The sequence below is a fragment of the Xyrauchen texanus genome, chromosome 17 (genome assembly GCF_025860055.1).
Source record: "Xyrauchen texanus isolate HMW12.3.18 chromosome 17, RBS_HiC_50CHRs, whole genome shotgun sequence".
Lineage (NCBI taxonomy): Eukaryota > Metazoa > Chordata > Actinopteri > Cypriniformes > Catostomidae > Xyrauchen > Xyrauchen texanus.
Genome location: NC_068292.1, coordinates 23,239,975 through 23,254,853, shown reverse-complemented (window position 1 = coordinate 23,254,853; position 14,879 = coordinate 23,239,975). Strand labels below are relative to the sequence as shown.

Sequence of the window (14,879 nt, the reverse complement as noted above, 5' to 3'; positions counted from 1 at the left end):
GTGTGTGTGTGTGTGTGTGTGTGTGTGTGTGTGTGTGTGTGTGTGTGTGTGTGTGTGTGTGTGTGTGTGTGTGTGTGTGTGTGTGTGTGTGTGTGTGTGGTGGGAGTCTTATTGTCTATTGTTCACTTCAGAGATAGCATAACAATGTGTCTGTCTTTCTAATTGTTTAAGGAATCAGTGTGTCTGATTTAAATTCAAGTTGTTGTGTATGTTTGAGTTAACTTAGCTGTACTTAGGGGACAAATTTGACAAAAATATGACAAAACCTCCCTTTTTATTTTAAAAATGCACAAGTTTTCTACTAACAGTGAAGGTGGTGTATTCGTTAGTCTATATACGGGAGACCTATTTTTGAATTTAATGTCTGCATAGCCACATACATTAAAGACTTGGCTATAAAAAAAGCTATTGAACGTTTTACTGTTTTTGCCCAAGGAGAAAATTACAGTTCACTGAACACACGTTGACAGATGGGGTAAGATGTCACAATGGAGCTTGCCATTAAACAAGTGGTCTAGGTCTAATGTGAACATTTGGGTGGACGTGTTTCCCCATCACGCAGCATTTAACAGCCTGTTATTGGAAAAAGTCACTTATATAAAAACATTATTTTGATGAAAAAATATTGCGATTTGTATACATTTATGACATTTAAACACATGATATTCTGCACTGATAAATATGGGAAAGCATGCTCTGACCAGACTTTCATGAAAAATATCTTTGGCATACAATAAGGCAAGGGTCAGCTATATTATGAAGGAACATTTGTACCTAAATGTTAAAATGTGTTCTAAGGACAGAGTAGTTTTTCAATATATTTTTGTTATAGCTCTGGTGTTAGCAAGTGAATGTAATAAGTGAAAATGTACTTTACTAAGGGTATAATTCACAAAATTATTTTTATTTAGTAGGGTTTGAACTACTGTAAGGATTTGAAACCTAAAGTCTCCGCTAGTGAACACACATTTGCACAATTGGACTTTTGACTCCAAAGCTTAACTTGTATTCACAGTATTATATTACTCTTACAATTCCTGGCATAGACAGATATGGCAGAAGTTGTAAGAGTAGGAATGATAATATGGCATTCTGAACTTAGACATAGCCTTTGTGGCTACTAGCCAGGGCTGTAACCGCAATATACTTTGAGGGGGTCAAGTCAGTCCCCTCAAAGGATATTGCGATATAATCAGATATCCTTGTTGCGTTTCTGCTGCACTGCTCGTCAATGTCTTATGAGATAGCCAATCAAAATCGATGAAGGCGGGACTTATAGCTAAGCGGGAACCTTATGGAGTGCCTCGCATCAAGCAGTTCATGTATCTAACTAAATATGATGTATCTAACTAAATATGCAATATTTGACCTCTGTTTTATGATTGAAATGTTGTACCGACCGACAGTAATTTCCAAGGGTGCAAACTATTCACCATTTGGCGAAATTCACCAGTTTGAATTGAACATTTCATGTACAGTACGTGATTGGGAAGTCATTAATAATTGTGATTGGAAAAACATTAACGGAGCAGATTTCAGCGAATCAGGTTTAAGACAAAGAGTGAATGTGTGTACATTGTGAAAAGAATTTAACAAATGTGGTTATCTGGCCAGCTTTTGAAGGAACTTTAGAAACTTCACATGAGTTTTTAGTCTGTGACAAGGACAGTGTCATATATTTATAGTGCATATAGTATTAGGTAATATGTAATTAACAATCAATTTAAGATTTTCTAAATAATTTCTTTGTCTTTAATTCTGAATTTTGTGCAGCATCTCCTAATTCTGAATTTTGTGCAGCATCTCCTAAGAGTCTTTTATGAGAGACTCTTTTATTTTGGGGATGTCTTGTCAGGGTTGAGCTCCAAAAAATTAGCCACCAGTTAAAGGAGTAGTTCACCTAAAAAATGGAAAATGTACTTTTACTCACTCATTTATTCACCCTTATGTTGTTCAAAACCCTTGCAACTAGCCCGGTCTCCCCTATTATTGTAAGTATATATTTAGCCTTATATAAAAGTGTGTGTGTGTGTGTGTGTGTGTGTGTGTGTGTGTGTGTGTGTGTGTGTGTGTGTGTGTGTGTGTGTGTGTTTACCCACCCATGAGAATTGTAGCATTTTTTGAATAAGACATAATGTAGTATGTTTATTTAGCCATTTTCCTCGTCTAGCCCCCACAAAGCAGGTGATTTCAGATTTTACTATCCTTGTGGGAACATTTATTCCCCAGGATGTATGAAAGACTTGCCCCATATAGAGACACCACCCACTCACACAGCCCGGTTGGAGTCAGCCGTTCTCATTATCGTCCATGTGAAATTACTGCGCATGCTAAATGGATGTTTCTGCGGTTGTTGGACGTTCTGTTAAAAGCCTTTCTACCAGATGAAAATGGCTGCTGCTATGGTGTGTGTTACTGAAATGGCTGTTATAGATTTATGTTTATGATTAAACATGGAGCCAGGGCTGCTCTTTAAAATGGCAGAGTCGCTCAGGCCTGAATTTAAGCGCCTGTACTTCAGACCAGCTGCTCAGATTCTGGGAAATGAATTTGTGATGGTTTAATATAATGTCCATATGGGCTTCTGCTAACGAGGTATGCACATGTGTAAATGCTCTGCATTTAGGACACACTCTGTATTTTGTGGGATTTATGTGCATTAAGTATGTGTGTTTGTGTGTGACTTAAGACTTATGCTCATTTTTGAAGGGATAGTTAAACAAAATTTTTTTAATTCTGTCATTCACTCACCCTCATGTTTTCCTGAAAATATATGGCCTGTCTGTGGAACAATTATATATGTTAGGCAGAATGTTAGCCTCAGTCACCATTTGCTTTCATTTTTCCAAACAATGAAAGTGAATAGTAACTGAATAAATGACAGCTGACAGCTCTTCTGCATATTTCTTCTGTCTGCCATTGGTGAAACAAACAGATAGTCCGATAGATGGATAATTGCTGTCTGGCTGATTGGGACCCTTAAAACAAACAGCAAAGCAATGCCTGACAGCGCCGAAGAGCCACGGTGTTTAATTTTTTGGGAAATTCCAGCAAATGATTTATTTATATAGTTTTCTCTGCATATTAAGCTGGGGTAGGAGAAAGTATTGTAACATCTAAAACATTACACACATTAGCTTTAATAAAACATGCTAAAACACCAGCAGTAAGAGTCATATTTTCAGAGATTTTAATGCATAACATTGACGTTTTGTAACACTACCCCACAAAGTTATTGATTGAAATAAGTTATTTATGTGTGGTGGACATCTGAAAAGGCAAAGCCTTTTCTCTGGGTTTGGGTTGTGTAAGTCCAATATAAATTCATGTTTCTGTTCCATTTTGATGTTTATACAGTTCTGAGCTTAAAGGCTTATGGAACTGTATTTTTCTTACACTTGAGACTAAACAAGCTACCAATAATAGGCAAAAGGGATGCTACCTCCCACTGAAACATTATCCACTGGTGTCACTTTTGGACTGTGTGTCTTTACAGAAATTAGTGTTTTAAACACTATTTGATTCATAATTGTGTAATATTTGTTTTATTTCTGTACTGTCAGTTATGTTCTCCCTTGCCAATTCAGACAAAATGCCCCTAACTGAAATGTATTGGAAGTCATCAGTGGAAAGTTACATTTGTTAGCATTAGTTAATGCACTATGAACTACCATGAACTAACAATAGACAACTGCATTTTTATTTACTAACATTAACAGACTGTTAAAAAGGCTGTTAAACATATATAGTTTATTGTTTGTTCATGATACCTAATGCATTAACTAATTTGAATGGATGGAACCTTAATATAAAGATTTACCACATACTCTAATGTTTTTCCAAACCTGTATGACTACTACAACTACTTCTGTGGAGCACAAAAGGAGATGTTAGGCAGAATAGCAACCTAAGTCACCATTCACTCTCATTGTATGAAGAAAAAGATTGAATAACTTGATGGTGGTTGAGGCTGTGAAATTGTCTAAAATCTCCTTTTGTGTTCCACGAGAGAAAGAATGTCATATGGGTTCGGAACAGCATGAGGGTGAGTAAATGAATTTTTTGGTTTTTTTGGGTGAACTATCCCTATAATGTATTACATTATAATGTAATGTAAAAGACATGCATACTATGGTTAGATGCCCAAAAGTTATTCATAACTATACCACAAGTTTACATGCTAGGCCGTGTCTAAGCGGTTTAATGCCACTATCTTACAGAACTTTTTCCTAAATGAATATGCGGTCATGCCTGAATCAAACCTGTTAGACAGAGATGGGCTTAAAGAAAATGTGACCCCCCCAGGTGTGTAAATAATGTTGTAATGGTGTAATCATGTAAGTTTATGAAGTGTGAATGTTTGCACACAGCCTGTATGACTGCATCAGAGTGTCCATCATTTGTGGAACGGCTCACAGGCAGTCCTGCCGAGCTCAGCATTAATGAGACCGTTACGGCTGCTGCTCGCGCAAATGGATTAGCCATTCCATCGGAGTCAAGCAGTCTTTTTATGGCCTTGGGTTATATGTGTTGTTATGCGAATGTGTATGCATACATGTGTGAGTGAGCAGTCATAAGCATCGATTTGGTGGCAGCAAATTTAGATTCCTCTTTCTCAGCATCAAAGACATCAGTCTTCAATTTTGTTCTGTCTTTCTCTCTCCTTCCAGCGCTATCTGCAGATGATGGACCCCCCCTCCCCTGTATGAAGCTACGACTCACTGTGTGCTGTCCGCCTTGTAAGTACCTCCCTCCCTTTCTTCATCACTTCACTTTTTTTGTCCACACTTTTTCCCTGCAAAAAAACATAACAAAACACACACACCCTCTCACGCACTCAGATATCCCCCTCTCTCTGCACGCAATCTCTCTCTCACCCTCCCTGATCCTGCCAACCTTCCACAGAGTTGTCCATCTCCCCATTTTCCTCCTCCTAATGTGTTCCGCTATCAATTGCTCATCATTCTATTTTTCTTTCTTTCTTTCTATCTTCCTTTCTTATTTTTTTTTTTTAGCCACAGTGTTTTTTTTTTTTTAAAAGATTAAAATACTGTAGTAAAGAACCAGACATAGTTTTGATGTTGTAAAAATCAGCCTTGTATTATTTGTTTCTGAAACATATTTGTTATTATTATAAATTTATTGTTATTCTATTTTTATTCATAATAACCCATTTATTTTGAAATAGGGATTTTTACATAATTTTTTCTAGACCGTAAGTGGAGATGATACTAGTCTAAAATAATTAGAGTAATAGAGCAAAATGGCAACATTGGGAATTTAATGGTTGTAAAAATTTTACAAATTTAATATGAACTTGTCTGTGTAGATAGGTGCTATCAGACAGGTATATTCATATTAAATAATAATTTTGGACTTGAATAAAACCAAACAATTTAGGTGTTACCACATGACACATTTTTGTTACCTCATAAAACATATTATACAGTACTTGTGAATTTTCTTTCTTTAAAGGAATATTCCAGGTTCAATAAAAGTTGAAACTCAATCAACAGCATTTATTGCCAAATGTTAATATTTACAAAAATTATTTTTAATTAAGTTGTTTTGTTTTAAGCAAAAATCGCAGTTACAGTATTGCACTTCCAATGGATGTTAATGGAGCCAGTCTATAAACATTCAAATGCGCACCGTTTCAAAGTATAGCCACAAAATGTAAACATTATACATGTTAACATAATTTTTGTGTTATTAAAATCAGAGATTTACAGGCATTTCAGCATTTTACCAGATCACCAGGTTTACCAGCGATACAACAAAGTTGAATTAAATCTAACATTACACAGATTAGGTTAATAAGTCATTTTATCACATTAAAATTATGTTAACATGTATAATGTTTACATATTGTGACTATACTTTAACATTTATGGACTGGCCCTAATCACTTCTATTGTAAATGCCTTTCTTTAGTTTAAAGAATGAGAGACAAGTCAATTATTTTTTAATCTGGAACAAGTTGTAACAAAATAACTTTTGTTTTTGACATTATTTGTACCTTGTTATTGTAAAATTGTATGTGTGAAAGCAGAGTGTCCTGTGCGCCGAGCAAGGCTGGCTCTCAGACCCCTGCAGTTATGTTGACCTTCCGCTCGGCTTGACTGATGCAGGATCAGCAGGGAATGCCGCCCAATAAGAGTGGGAATGGCAGTCCAGTCCGTGAGCCGTCCAACCCAATTGCACCTCCTACTACACACGCATGCCCATACACACACACACACCAAGTCAGGAGCTGTCTATCTCAGTATCCAAGTCTTGCCCCGCATGGCCTTAAATCTGCCTCCTCACCTCTCACAGTCTCCTTTAATTCTCATGGCTCCATTTTTAATAATTCAGTCAGCCCTAATTTTGCTGTGAAAATGTTTTACATGTTTGTTTAAGTAATATGTCCACCCAACTTGTTTAAAAGCTCAGTGAGCCTTTTTTTACGAAGTGAACTATGGAGCTGGGTCTTTCCTTTTATTCAGTAAATATTCATTTTCCTATTATACAGTATGTGTCTTAATATATAGTTTGCATTTTAAACTCACGGTTTTTAAAGATTGTATATATTAGTAATTATACATATTAGTAAGTGTACTTTATCACGATTAATCACAATTAATTGAACATACATTAGAAGTGTATTTTTATTAATTTCCCCTACTTTGGTTTGTGCGAATGTAGACATTTTTGTCATATTCTTCAATTAAACATTAAAAACAGACAATTTATTAAGAAATATTCCAGGTTTCTTCTTTTCCTTTTTTTCTTTTTTTTCTTTTTCCGATTAAAATATTTTAAACCACGCTTTTAACTGTTTGTTTAATTGGTCTTCAATGTATCTTTTCTTGTGTCTTCAGTTTCACATTCCATCCTGTTAATCATTTGTAAAAATCTAATCAATTAATTCTAAAGGTTCAATGCAAGTCAGTCAACAGCTTTTGTGGCCCAATATTGATTAACACAAAAATGTATTCTTTTCTTTAAGAAATAAAATAAAAAGCCAAAATCAAGGTTCCAGTGAGGCCCTTACAATGAAAGTGAATGTGGCCAATTTTTGAGCATTAAAATACTCACGGTTTCAAAAGTATAGCCACAAGACATAAAGGATATGTGTGTAAACATGATTTATTGTAATAAAATCACTTGCTAACCTTTTCTGTGTAATGTTATAGCCAATTTTTCAACTTTGTTTCAATGACGATGTAATGTCAACAACCCTAAAATGACCATTTAAAAAAACTACTACAGAAGAATTAATGTAAGTGCTTTTATGAAAATTATAAGCTTCACATTTCTGTTTAAACCCTACAAACATTGGCCACTTTCACTTCCATTGTAAGTGCCTCACTGTTTTTTTTTTAAGAAAAGTTGGAATGAGTCTAAATTCATTTTTGTGGTATTCACCATTATGTCACAAATGCTGTCGATTGAGCTTAACTTGTATTGAACTTGAAACATTCCTTTTAACTCGCAAAGGCCAGCTCTTTAATGACGTCCTCTAAGAAGTGACATCATTTCAGTGGGAAAACAACACTATAAAACATGAACAAAAATTTGAGAGGAATTTTATGAATTTTATGATGTTTTGTTGATTTCACACTATACAACATTCCACCCTGTTAGTAAGAAACAGCTATGATATCAAAATTTCAAAAGATGGTTAAAAAAAATCAAGACACCCTCTTGTTAGCTAGCATTCAATAAGCAATGGCTAACCAAGTCTTTATTTCCATCTTGTTTGGCACACTGTCAATTAACTTTACATTGTGTAAATCATTAAGTTATTAATAATAGAGTTTAAGTCTGCTATACCCTTTTTATGGAAATGACTTCCTTAAGTTTAAACAGAGCCTAAAAGTGCTACAGAGCAAGAATGACCCAGTTTGATAACAGTATTTAAATATCTAAATTACTTTTGCTCAGTTAAAAATTGGGTAATCGTTGTCTTCATTCTACATGAAGTAAAATTATACAGAAACTTGCTGCTGTTAAATCAAAATCTTGAAGCAGTTGCCTTTAAAGTGATGCTTTACTGTATTCTGCTGTTGTGAGACTTTCTGAAAACAAATCTAGGTTCTTTTTTGTGCTGGAGATGAAAATGTCTTGTGCAATTGATTTGAAATGTTGTGTGTGAAATATCTGTAGTTGAGAATGATCCGAGCCGGATGTGTTGTCTATTTGAGGAATGTATCAGAGCTACCCAATGTTTGATAAGAGAAGATGGGTTTTTTGTTGTTTTGAGGGAAAAGGCTTCTTCATTCATTCTGTCTGACAGTTACTTTGTTATCCGTGGTGGATGTGTTAATGAATGCGTGGAATGACAACTTTTCTTCTTCGTCTTTGCACATTTTCCTCTTCTCATGCACATGCCTCAGATGCTCCATCTCTTTTGTTCCTCTCGCTTTCCATTTTTCTCTAGCTTTCCCTCTTTTTCTGTTCTCTGACCGAAACTAATCCAGACTAAACTGTAGCATCCCTGCTTTTCCCTCCCTCAGTTTTCTCTCTCCTTCTAGTGTTCAGTCATTCCTGGAGTGGCACTAATCTCCTCCACTCTGTTACTTTTAGTCTCCTCTTCCCTTTCCCCAATTTTATGATCTGTCGTTACCAGAGCAAAACTAATCAGAGGCTCATCCACTACACTTTCACTTGATCCTGTCTCTCTTCAACCCCATCCATTTCCTGATCTTCCACTGTGTCTATCCCTTATGCTGATATCTGGATATCCCCTGCTAAAACAGTGTTCTATTTAAAGGGATAATTCACCCCAAAATGAAAAATGTAAATTATTTACTCACTCATGTCATTCTAAACCTGTTTAACTGTGCAGCGACTGTTCATAGTGACCACAGGCTATGAAGCTCCAAAGGACATATTAAGACACAATAAAACACACCATAAAAAAGTAGTCCTTAAGACTTCTATTTAAAATGATGTGCTATATTCAGGATTGGGGAGTTACGGAATACATGTATCGGGATTACGTATTTAAAATACAAAATATAAGTAACTGTATGACACCACAGTTAAATAAATAATTGGTAATTAGAATACAGTTACATTCAACAATATTTTGATGACTTTTTGCATTTTATTGTCATTTGTTTCATTTAATATTTATTTCAAATGGAAAACATTTATTCATATAAATGATGCGATCCATAGAGCGTTTGAACAGCAGTGAAACACTTTCTTATGATGTGTCACATTCATACGAGCAGACAGAGAAGTACCGGTATGTTTGAAGTTTGGAGCAGAATAAATAGAAATAAACCTTGTGTAAATTGTCAGCTTTATGCTAAGCTAAAATGCTATTTCTAGACATTTTACATCATGTTACCAGACATGATCATATTTTTTTTATCAAGAAAATTCACGTTAGATCATAATTTCTTTTTTCTAGTAAGACCTTTGATATTAGGGCAAAAATCATATTCTTGACGATAATTTATGTACTGTTTTATTGTAAAAACAAATATCTAAAAACAAGATCAGTTTGATTTGTCTTATTTTTAATGTGTATTTTGTCTTACTGTACTGGCAGAGTTTTATAGTCAAAACAAGTGAAAAAAATCTACCAGTGCTGAAGAAGTAATTTCAATATTTTACTGATCTTGAGTAATCTAACGGAAAAATATGTTACAAAATGTATTTTACAGCATGTATTCTGTAATCTAGTGGAATACATTTAAAAAATAACCCTCCCAACCCTGGCTTTATTAAAGTCTTCTGAAGCCATACATATACAATTCATTCATTCCACAAGTTATGGTTTGGCTTCAGAAGTATGGACTACATTTATAGTGCTTTTAAAGTGCTTTTTGGTGCCCTTTTTAGAGCTTGACAGCCCATGGTCACTATGCACTTTTGTTACATGGATTGGTTCAGTGAAGATTCTTCAAAATGCTCATTTTGTAGCATAAGCTTTTGGAATGACATAAGGGTTAGTAAATAATTGTAAGATTCTAGGGGAGCTATTTCTATTAGCCCAAAAAGAGGACATTTTGAATTCATATCTTTTATTATCCTCGCTTGCTTCCACTCTGCTCTATATATCTCCGCTCACTCCAACACATTTTACTTTCAACCCCTACATCATTTCCACATCCTTTCTTCCACACCTTTTCTGTCTTCCTAAGGTGCTGTTGTCCTCTGATAATTAGTGTGTAAAGACGAGTGAAAGGAGAGGTGGGTGACAGGAGTTTGCGGTTGGGCATGTTTCGTGCAGCTGGTGTTTGTTCCTTCTGGTAATGCTGCGAACTGACTTTGGTTCCTTCCTGTAACGGGTCTTTTATCTGACAGTCTGCTTTCGGCTGAGGGTTCTGTCAGACCCATGAGTGTTAGCCTCCGAACTATAGCCATAGCAATAACGCTACAGCCGCAGTCAGAGCTGAATCTCAGTCACGAAGCACTCGCAGTAAGCTGTATTTAAAGTGTAATTAAGCAGTGATCTGTTCAGTGAAGTCATTTGAGCCATAACGACCAGACCCAGGGAAACGGACAACCCAAGGGCAGAACCGAAGATCAATAATGCCAAAGGGAATCGCGTCACCACAGCGTGAAGTTTGGTATGCACCCTAACTGGCATGGACTCCCTAGTTTGAGCCAAACCGGATGATCCATGTTATTTCTGCACGATTTGAGAATGTTCTGAAGGGTGTCTTGTTCCCAGTTTTCAATGCGAGTTTTGACCGGCGCTATAGATAACACTCTAGAATAATGTGCTTTGGCGCTTGTAAGAGAAGCTTTGCAAAGTTTGTACCTGAATTGTGGTACTGAGACACTCAGTTTACTTTAAACTGTAAAAGTGCAAACTGAACAACAAACTTTTCAATATTCTGCATGGATAGAGTAGTGTCTTGTGAAAAAGCTCCCAGGTGCCCTCGTCTTTCATCCTATTCACTTGCTCCGCTCCATCCACTTACTGAGGGCAACTTGTCAAAACATTAATTCTGCTGTTGTTTTTTCCCCTCCTCTCCTTCATTCACCATCTTACTCACTCCTGCTCTCCCCTGCTGTGAGAAAACATTTCAGTCACTTCACTTTCTCTCTAATTGATCCTTCTCTTTTTCTGCTCTTTTTCACTCAGTTGGTCCTGCTGTGAGCACACCATTTCCTTGTCCAATTTCTGTCCATTTTTTTTAAATCTTTCTTCCTCCCTTTCCTGCACTTTTTAATTTAGTTTAAAACCTGGATTGCTGTCTGTTTTTACTACCCGCTTCTGTGGAAACCTTGTCCTCCCCCCTTTTCCACCTCTCTCGCCTTGTTAGTTTTTCACTCACCACAGCTTTTTCACTGTTTGAAGGGGGAAAAATAAGAATTCAGTGGCATTACAAAAGTGTAGTTTTTCCCTGCAGTGACCGATCGTTTAGAAAACGAAACCAAATGAATATTCTTCATTTTTGGATCGTCAGACATATGGTCACTTTGCTGTAAAAAGTCAAGTTTAAAATGTAAAAAATGGAATGAAGCAGTGAGCAGAATACATTTTTTCCCCTCCCTCCCGCCCTTTCTCCGTCTCTCTTATCCTTTTCCCAGTCGTTCTCTGCACCATGCCATGGCAGCCATTTTTGATTCAAGAAATGCGCAAATGCAGCCATTTTGTGCTTGAAAACAAAAACCTGCCATTTTGTTGTGGCAAACATTTAACTTTAAGTGAGAGAGCAAAACAAATGGTTTAAAAAAAGAGAAATTGCAAATAATTTTTTCATGAAGTTTATTTAGCTTTTTCTCTTTTTTGGATAGCTTGCAAGTGCAGTTGCATCGCCTGTTCAAAATAACAACAATCATACTGGCATAAAACATTTTAATTGTGTATAATTAAATTTTAAGATTAAGAATAAAAGAAGTCAATTATTCCCATTAATCCTAGTTTAATATAATACGTTCATTCCGTGTCTATTTTTAATATACAAAATTTATTAATATATTATTATTTTTCAAATTATTACATAATTTGAAGGATATTTATTTGCAAGTTGTCAGTGCACTACTGCAGATATTGATGACTTTTGTATGACAAATTGCTCATATTCCTAATTTGTAAGTCGCTTTAGATGTACGAGTCTGCTAAATGACTGCATTTTTGCACTGTTTTGCAAGAATTCTTTTCAGTTTTCCTGATCATATCAATGTTTTTGTTGTTTGTGTTTTTATGATTTATTTTTAAGTAAACATTTAGATTTTTTGGCAGATATGCATGTGTAGAATATTCAAAGAATAGACATTACATGATTTTTATGGTAGTTGATAGTTGTTATTTTGTTTTATCAAATTTATGTTATGACTATTTCTTTTAAGTTTTTCAAAAAAATATCACTTTTTTGAATTAATAATTTATTTTAAATGGTTCTGTGATTACATTTCAGCATGTTAAAATTAATTGAAAGTACAAATATTCCATGTAGTCTCTCTGGAAGTTCACAAAATCTGCTTGATTCATACTCTTGTGTAGATTCTTTTTTTAATTATAATTAATATTAGCAGCATGATGTTTGTCTTGTTTCTTATGCTGGAAATCTTTACTAAATAACAGCCTTCTTATAAAAGGAAGGTATTTTGTAATGAAAGCTTTAACAAAGGAGGTAATCTCTGTTAGGTCTGGTGTAAATAATGATAAACATTTCTTGTGTGTGTGTGTGTGTGTGTGTTTTGGTGGTTAACTTGGACATTTTTTTACATTACAAACTGGTAATAACAAGGATATTATGCTATAAATGTGGTTTATGAGGACATTTCTAATATCTATAATTAAATCATTTTGAAAATGTAAAAATGCATAGAGTTTTAATGGATAGAAACTATAGTTCATACAGTATGGAATTAATTATGTCTATGGAGAGTCCTGTGTGTGTGTGTGTGTGTGTGTGTGTGTGTGTGTGTGTGTGTGTGTGTGTGTGTGTGTGTGTGTGTGTGTGTGTGTGTGTGTGTGTGTGTGTGTGTGTGTGTTGATAAGGTCAAGGAAAGTCGGAAAACTCAAAGCTTTCACTGTCGTACACTTTTCAGTACTCATTCATTTCATAGTCAGAATATCAAGAAGGGCTAGAATAAATCTGTCTCACGTCACTTTGTTTAACTTTCAGCCTTTCTGAATGTGGAAGTTGACCTCAACATGATATGTTATATTTCATCTGAAACTTTTGCTATTTCAGCAAATTGCAATTGCCTTTTTGTTATTCATTCTTTTATAATCTTTATGCCTGCAGTTTCATGACCATTCATTGAGAGTACATGGAATATATGTACTAAAAAATAATATTTGACACTTGACACACACACACACTATATGACACTTTAAAATGAATTTTGTCTAAAAAAAAAACACTGACAAAGAGAGAAATTATACCCAGCTACACCACCTAAAATATAGACTTTCCCCTTTATACATTTAGATCAATTTTATCATCTTGATGCTGATTAAATAAAAGGTTAATGGACATTTTGTTATGCCTCAACTACCCATTGATGTTTGTAGACTATATCTTTTACTTTTTTCTTACTCTATATTTTGTATATCCTATATTTTCTTCTCCAATTTTATCCACTACATTTAACTTTCCTCCACGTCTGAGATATCTCTGTATGACTCTCTTGCTCCCCTTTCTCTTGCACTCTTTCTCTTTCCATTCAGCCTTTCTCCATTATGTGGCTCAGTCTGAACCCTTGCTGGGAGAGTGACATTCAGACACAAACCCCTTCCCTCCTCTCCACTTTCGTCTCCTTCCTTTTGCTGTCTGACCTTCTTTAAGGCTCTCGCCTTCCCTGTACATTCTCCCTCTGCTTTTTCTCACACTTCTTCCCCTCTTCTTTTCTCTTCTCTGTCTTCTCCTGTGTTTCGCTCCATCACTCTGTTTGTTGCTTTTGTGGTCCATCTCAGTTCACTCTTGTATCTATTGCTCCTTCACCATCTTGTTTCCCCCCTAAATCTTTCCTTTACCATTCTCCTTTCTCTTCTTCTTCCTCTTCAAGTCCACTTTGTTCCTGCAGAATCTTTCATCTCCTTCAACCTTCTTTTTTTTATTATTCTTTTTCTGTGTGTGACCTTTTAAAGAATTTGCGTTGAGCATGTATTTTGGAGTTGGACAGCCATTAGTAGTTTTTCAGCAGAGTAATGATAAATGTCTCTGTGCATTTTTTTTCCTCATTTGTTCTCAAAAATGATGTTCCAAGTTTGTAGTTCTTCAAGAAAAAAAAAAGTCTGTACACCTCACATGTTTTTCTCTCTCACTCTTTCTACCTCCCTATCTTCTTTACTCTAGCAACAGCTGGATCATCACGACAGGAAGGTACGTGTTTATATGCCAGAAAAACTGTGGTGGCTTTACTTATTGAAGAAATAGATAACCCAAAACCTTAATGACTTTCTTTTCTTTCTTCCATGAAAGTAGTAGTACAATTTGGCATAATTACTGTTAGCACACTTGCAGTTATAATGAATGAGGACTGGAGCTTTTAAGGTTCAAAAGAAGGCAAAAGCACAGTAAAAGGTTCATAAATGCAGTCTATACGGGCCTGGCTCCAGAGTGGGATCCTGACCTACCCAATCATGCGCTTGGCAAACCCTGCAAAAAAAAAAAAAGAAACACCACACACCCATGCCCCTCTTAAAAGTGGAGCTGGGCCTGAAACCATACAACTTGTTAACTATTTTGGTTTTGTGAAGCGATACAATTGCTTTGTGTGCAACACAAATTCATACCCTAAAATTAAACCCATTCAGACGAATTGAGAAGTGCCATCCCCAATCAGACATTTTTGCATCAATTTAAGCATGAACACATTTCCCTCTAGCAGTACCTCTGAGACACGTGTTCTGGCCTCTTAGGAGCCAGGAAGTAACCATGTTCACATAAACAATAGTGAACGCAAATCAGAGG

At 35.6% G+C, this 14,879-nt stretch overlaps 1 protein-coding gene across 4 annotated transcripts in view; it reads left to right on the top strand.

Moving 5' to 3' along the window:
• Positions 1 to 14,879, top strand: part of LOC127658123 (ephrin-A4-like) — a 58,264-nt gene that overhangs the window by 40,909 nt on the left and 2,476 nt on the right. For 2 of the 4 annotated variants that reach the window (XR_007972362.1, XM_052147234.1), the window contains exons 3-4: positions 4,671 to 4,739; positions 14,262 to 14,288. Coding sequence is in view for 3 of the 4 variants with exons in the window: in XM_052147234.1 (XP_052003194.1) it covers positions 4,671 to 4,739; positions 14,262 to 14,288 (96 nt within the window). In the remaining variant the exon portion in view is untranslated. Of the gene's footprint in view, positions 1 to 4,670; positions 4,740 to 6,052; positions 6,466 to 14,261; positions 14,289 to 14,879 lie in introns of those variants that run through there. The other 2 variants (XM_052147235.1, XM_052147236.1) reach the window with 2 other exon arrangements.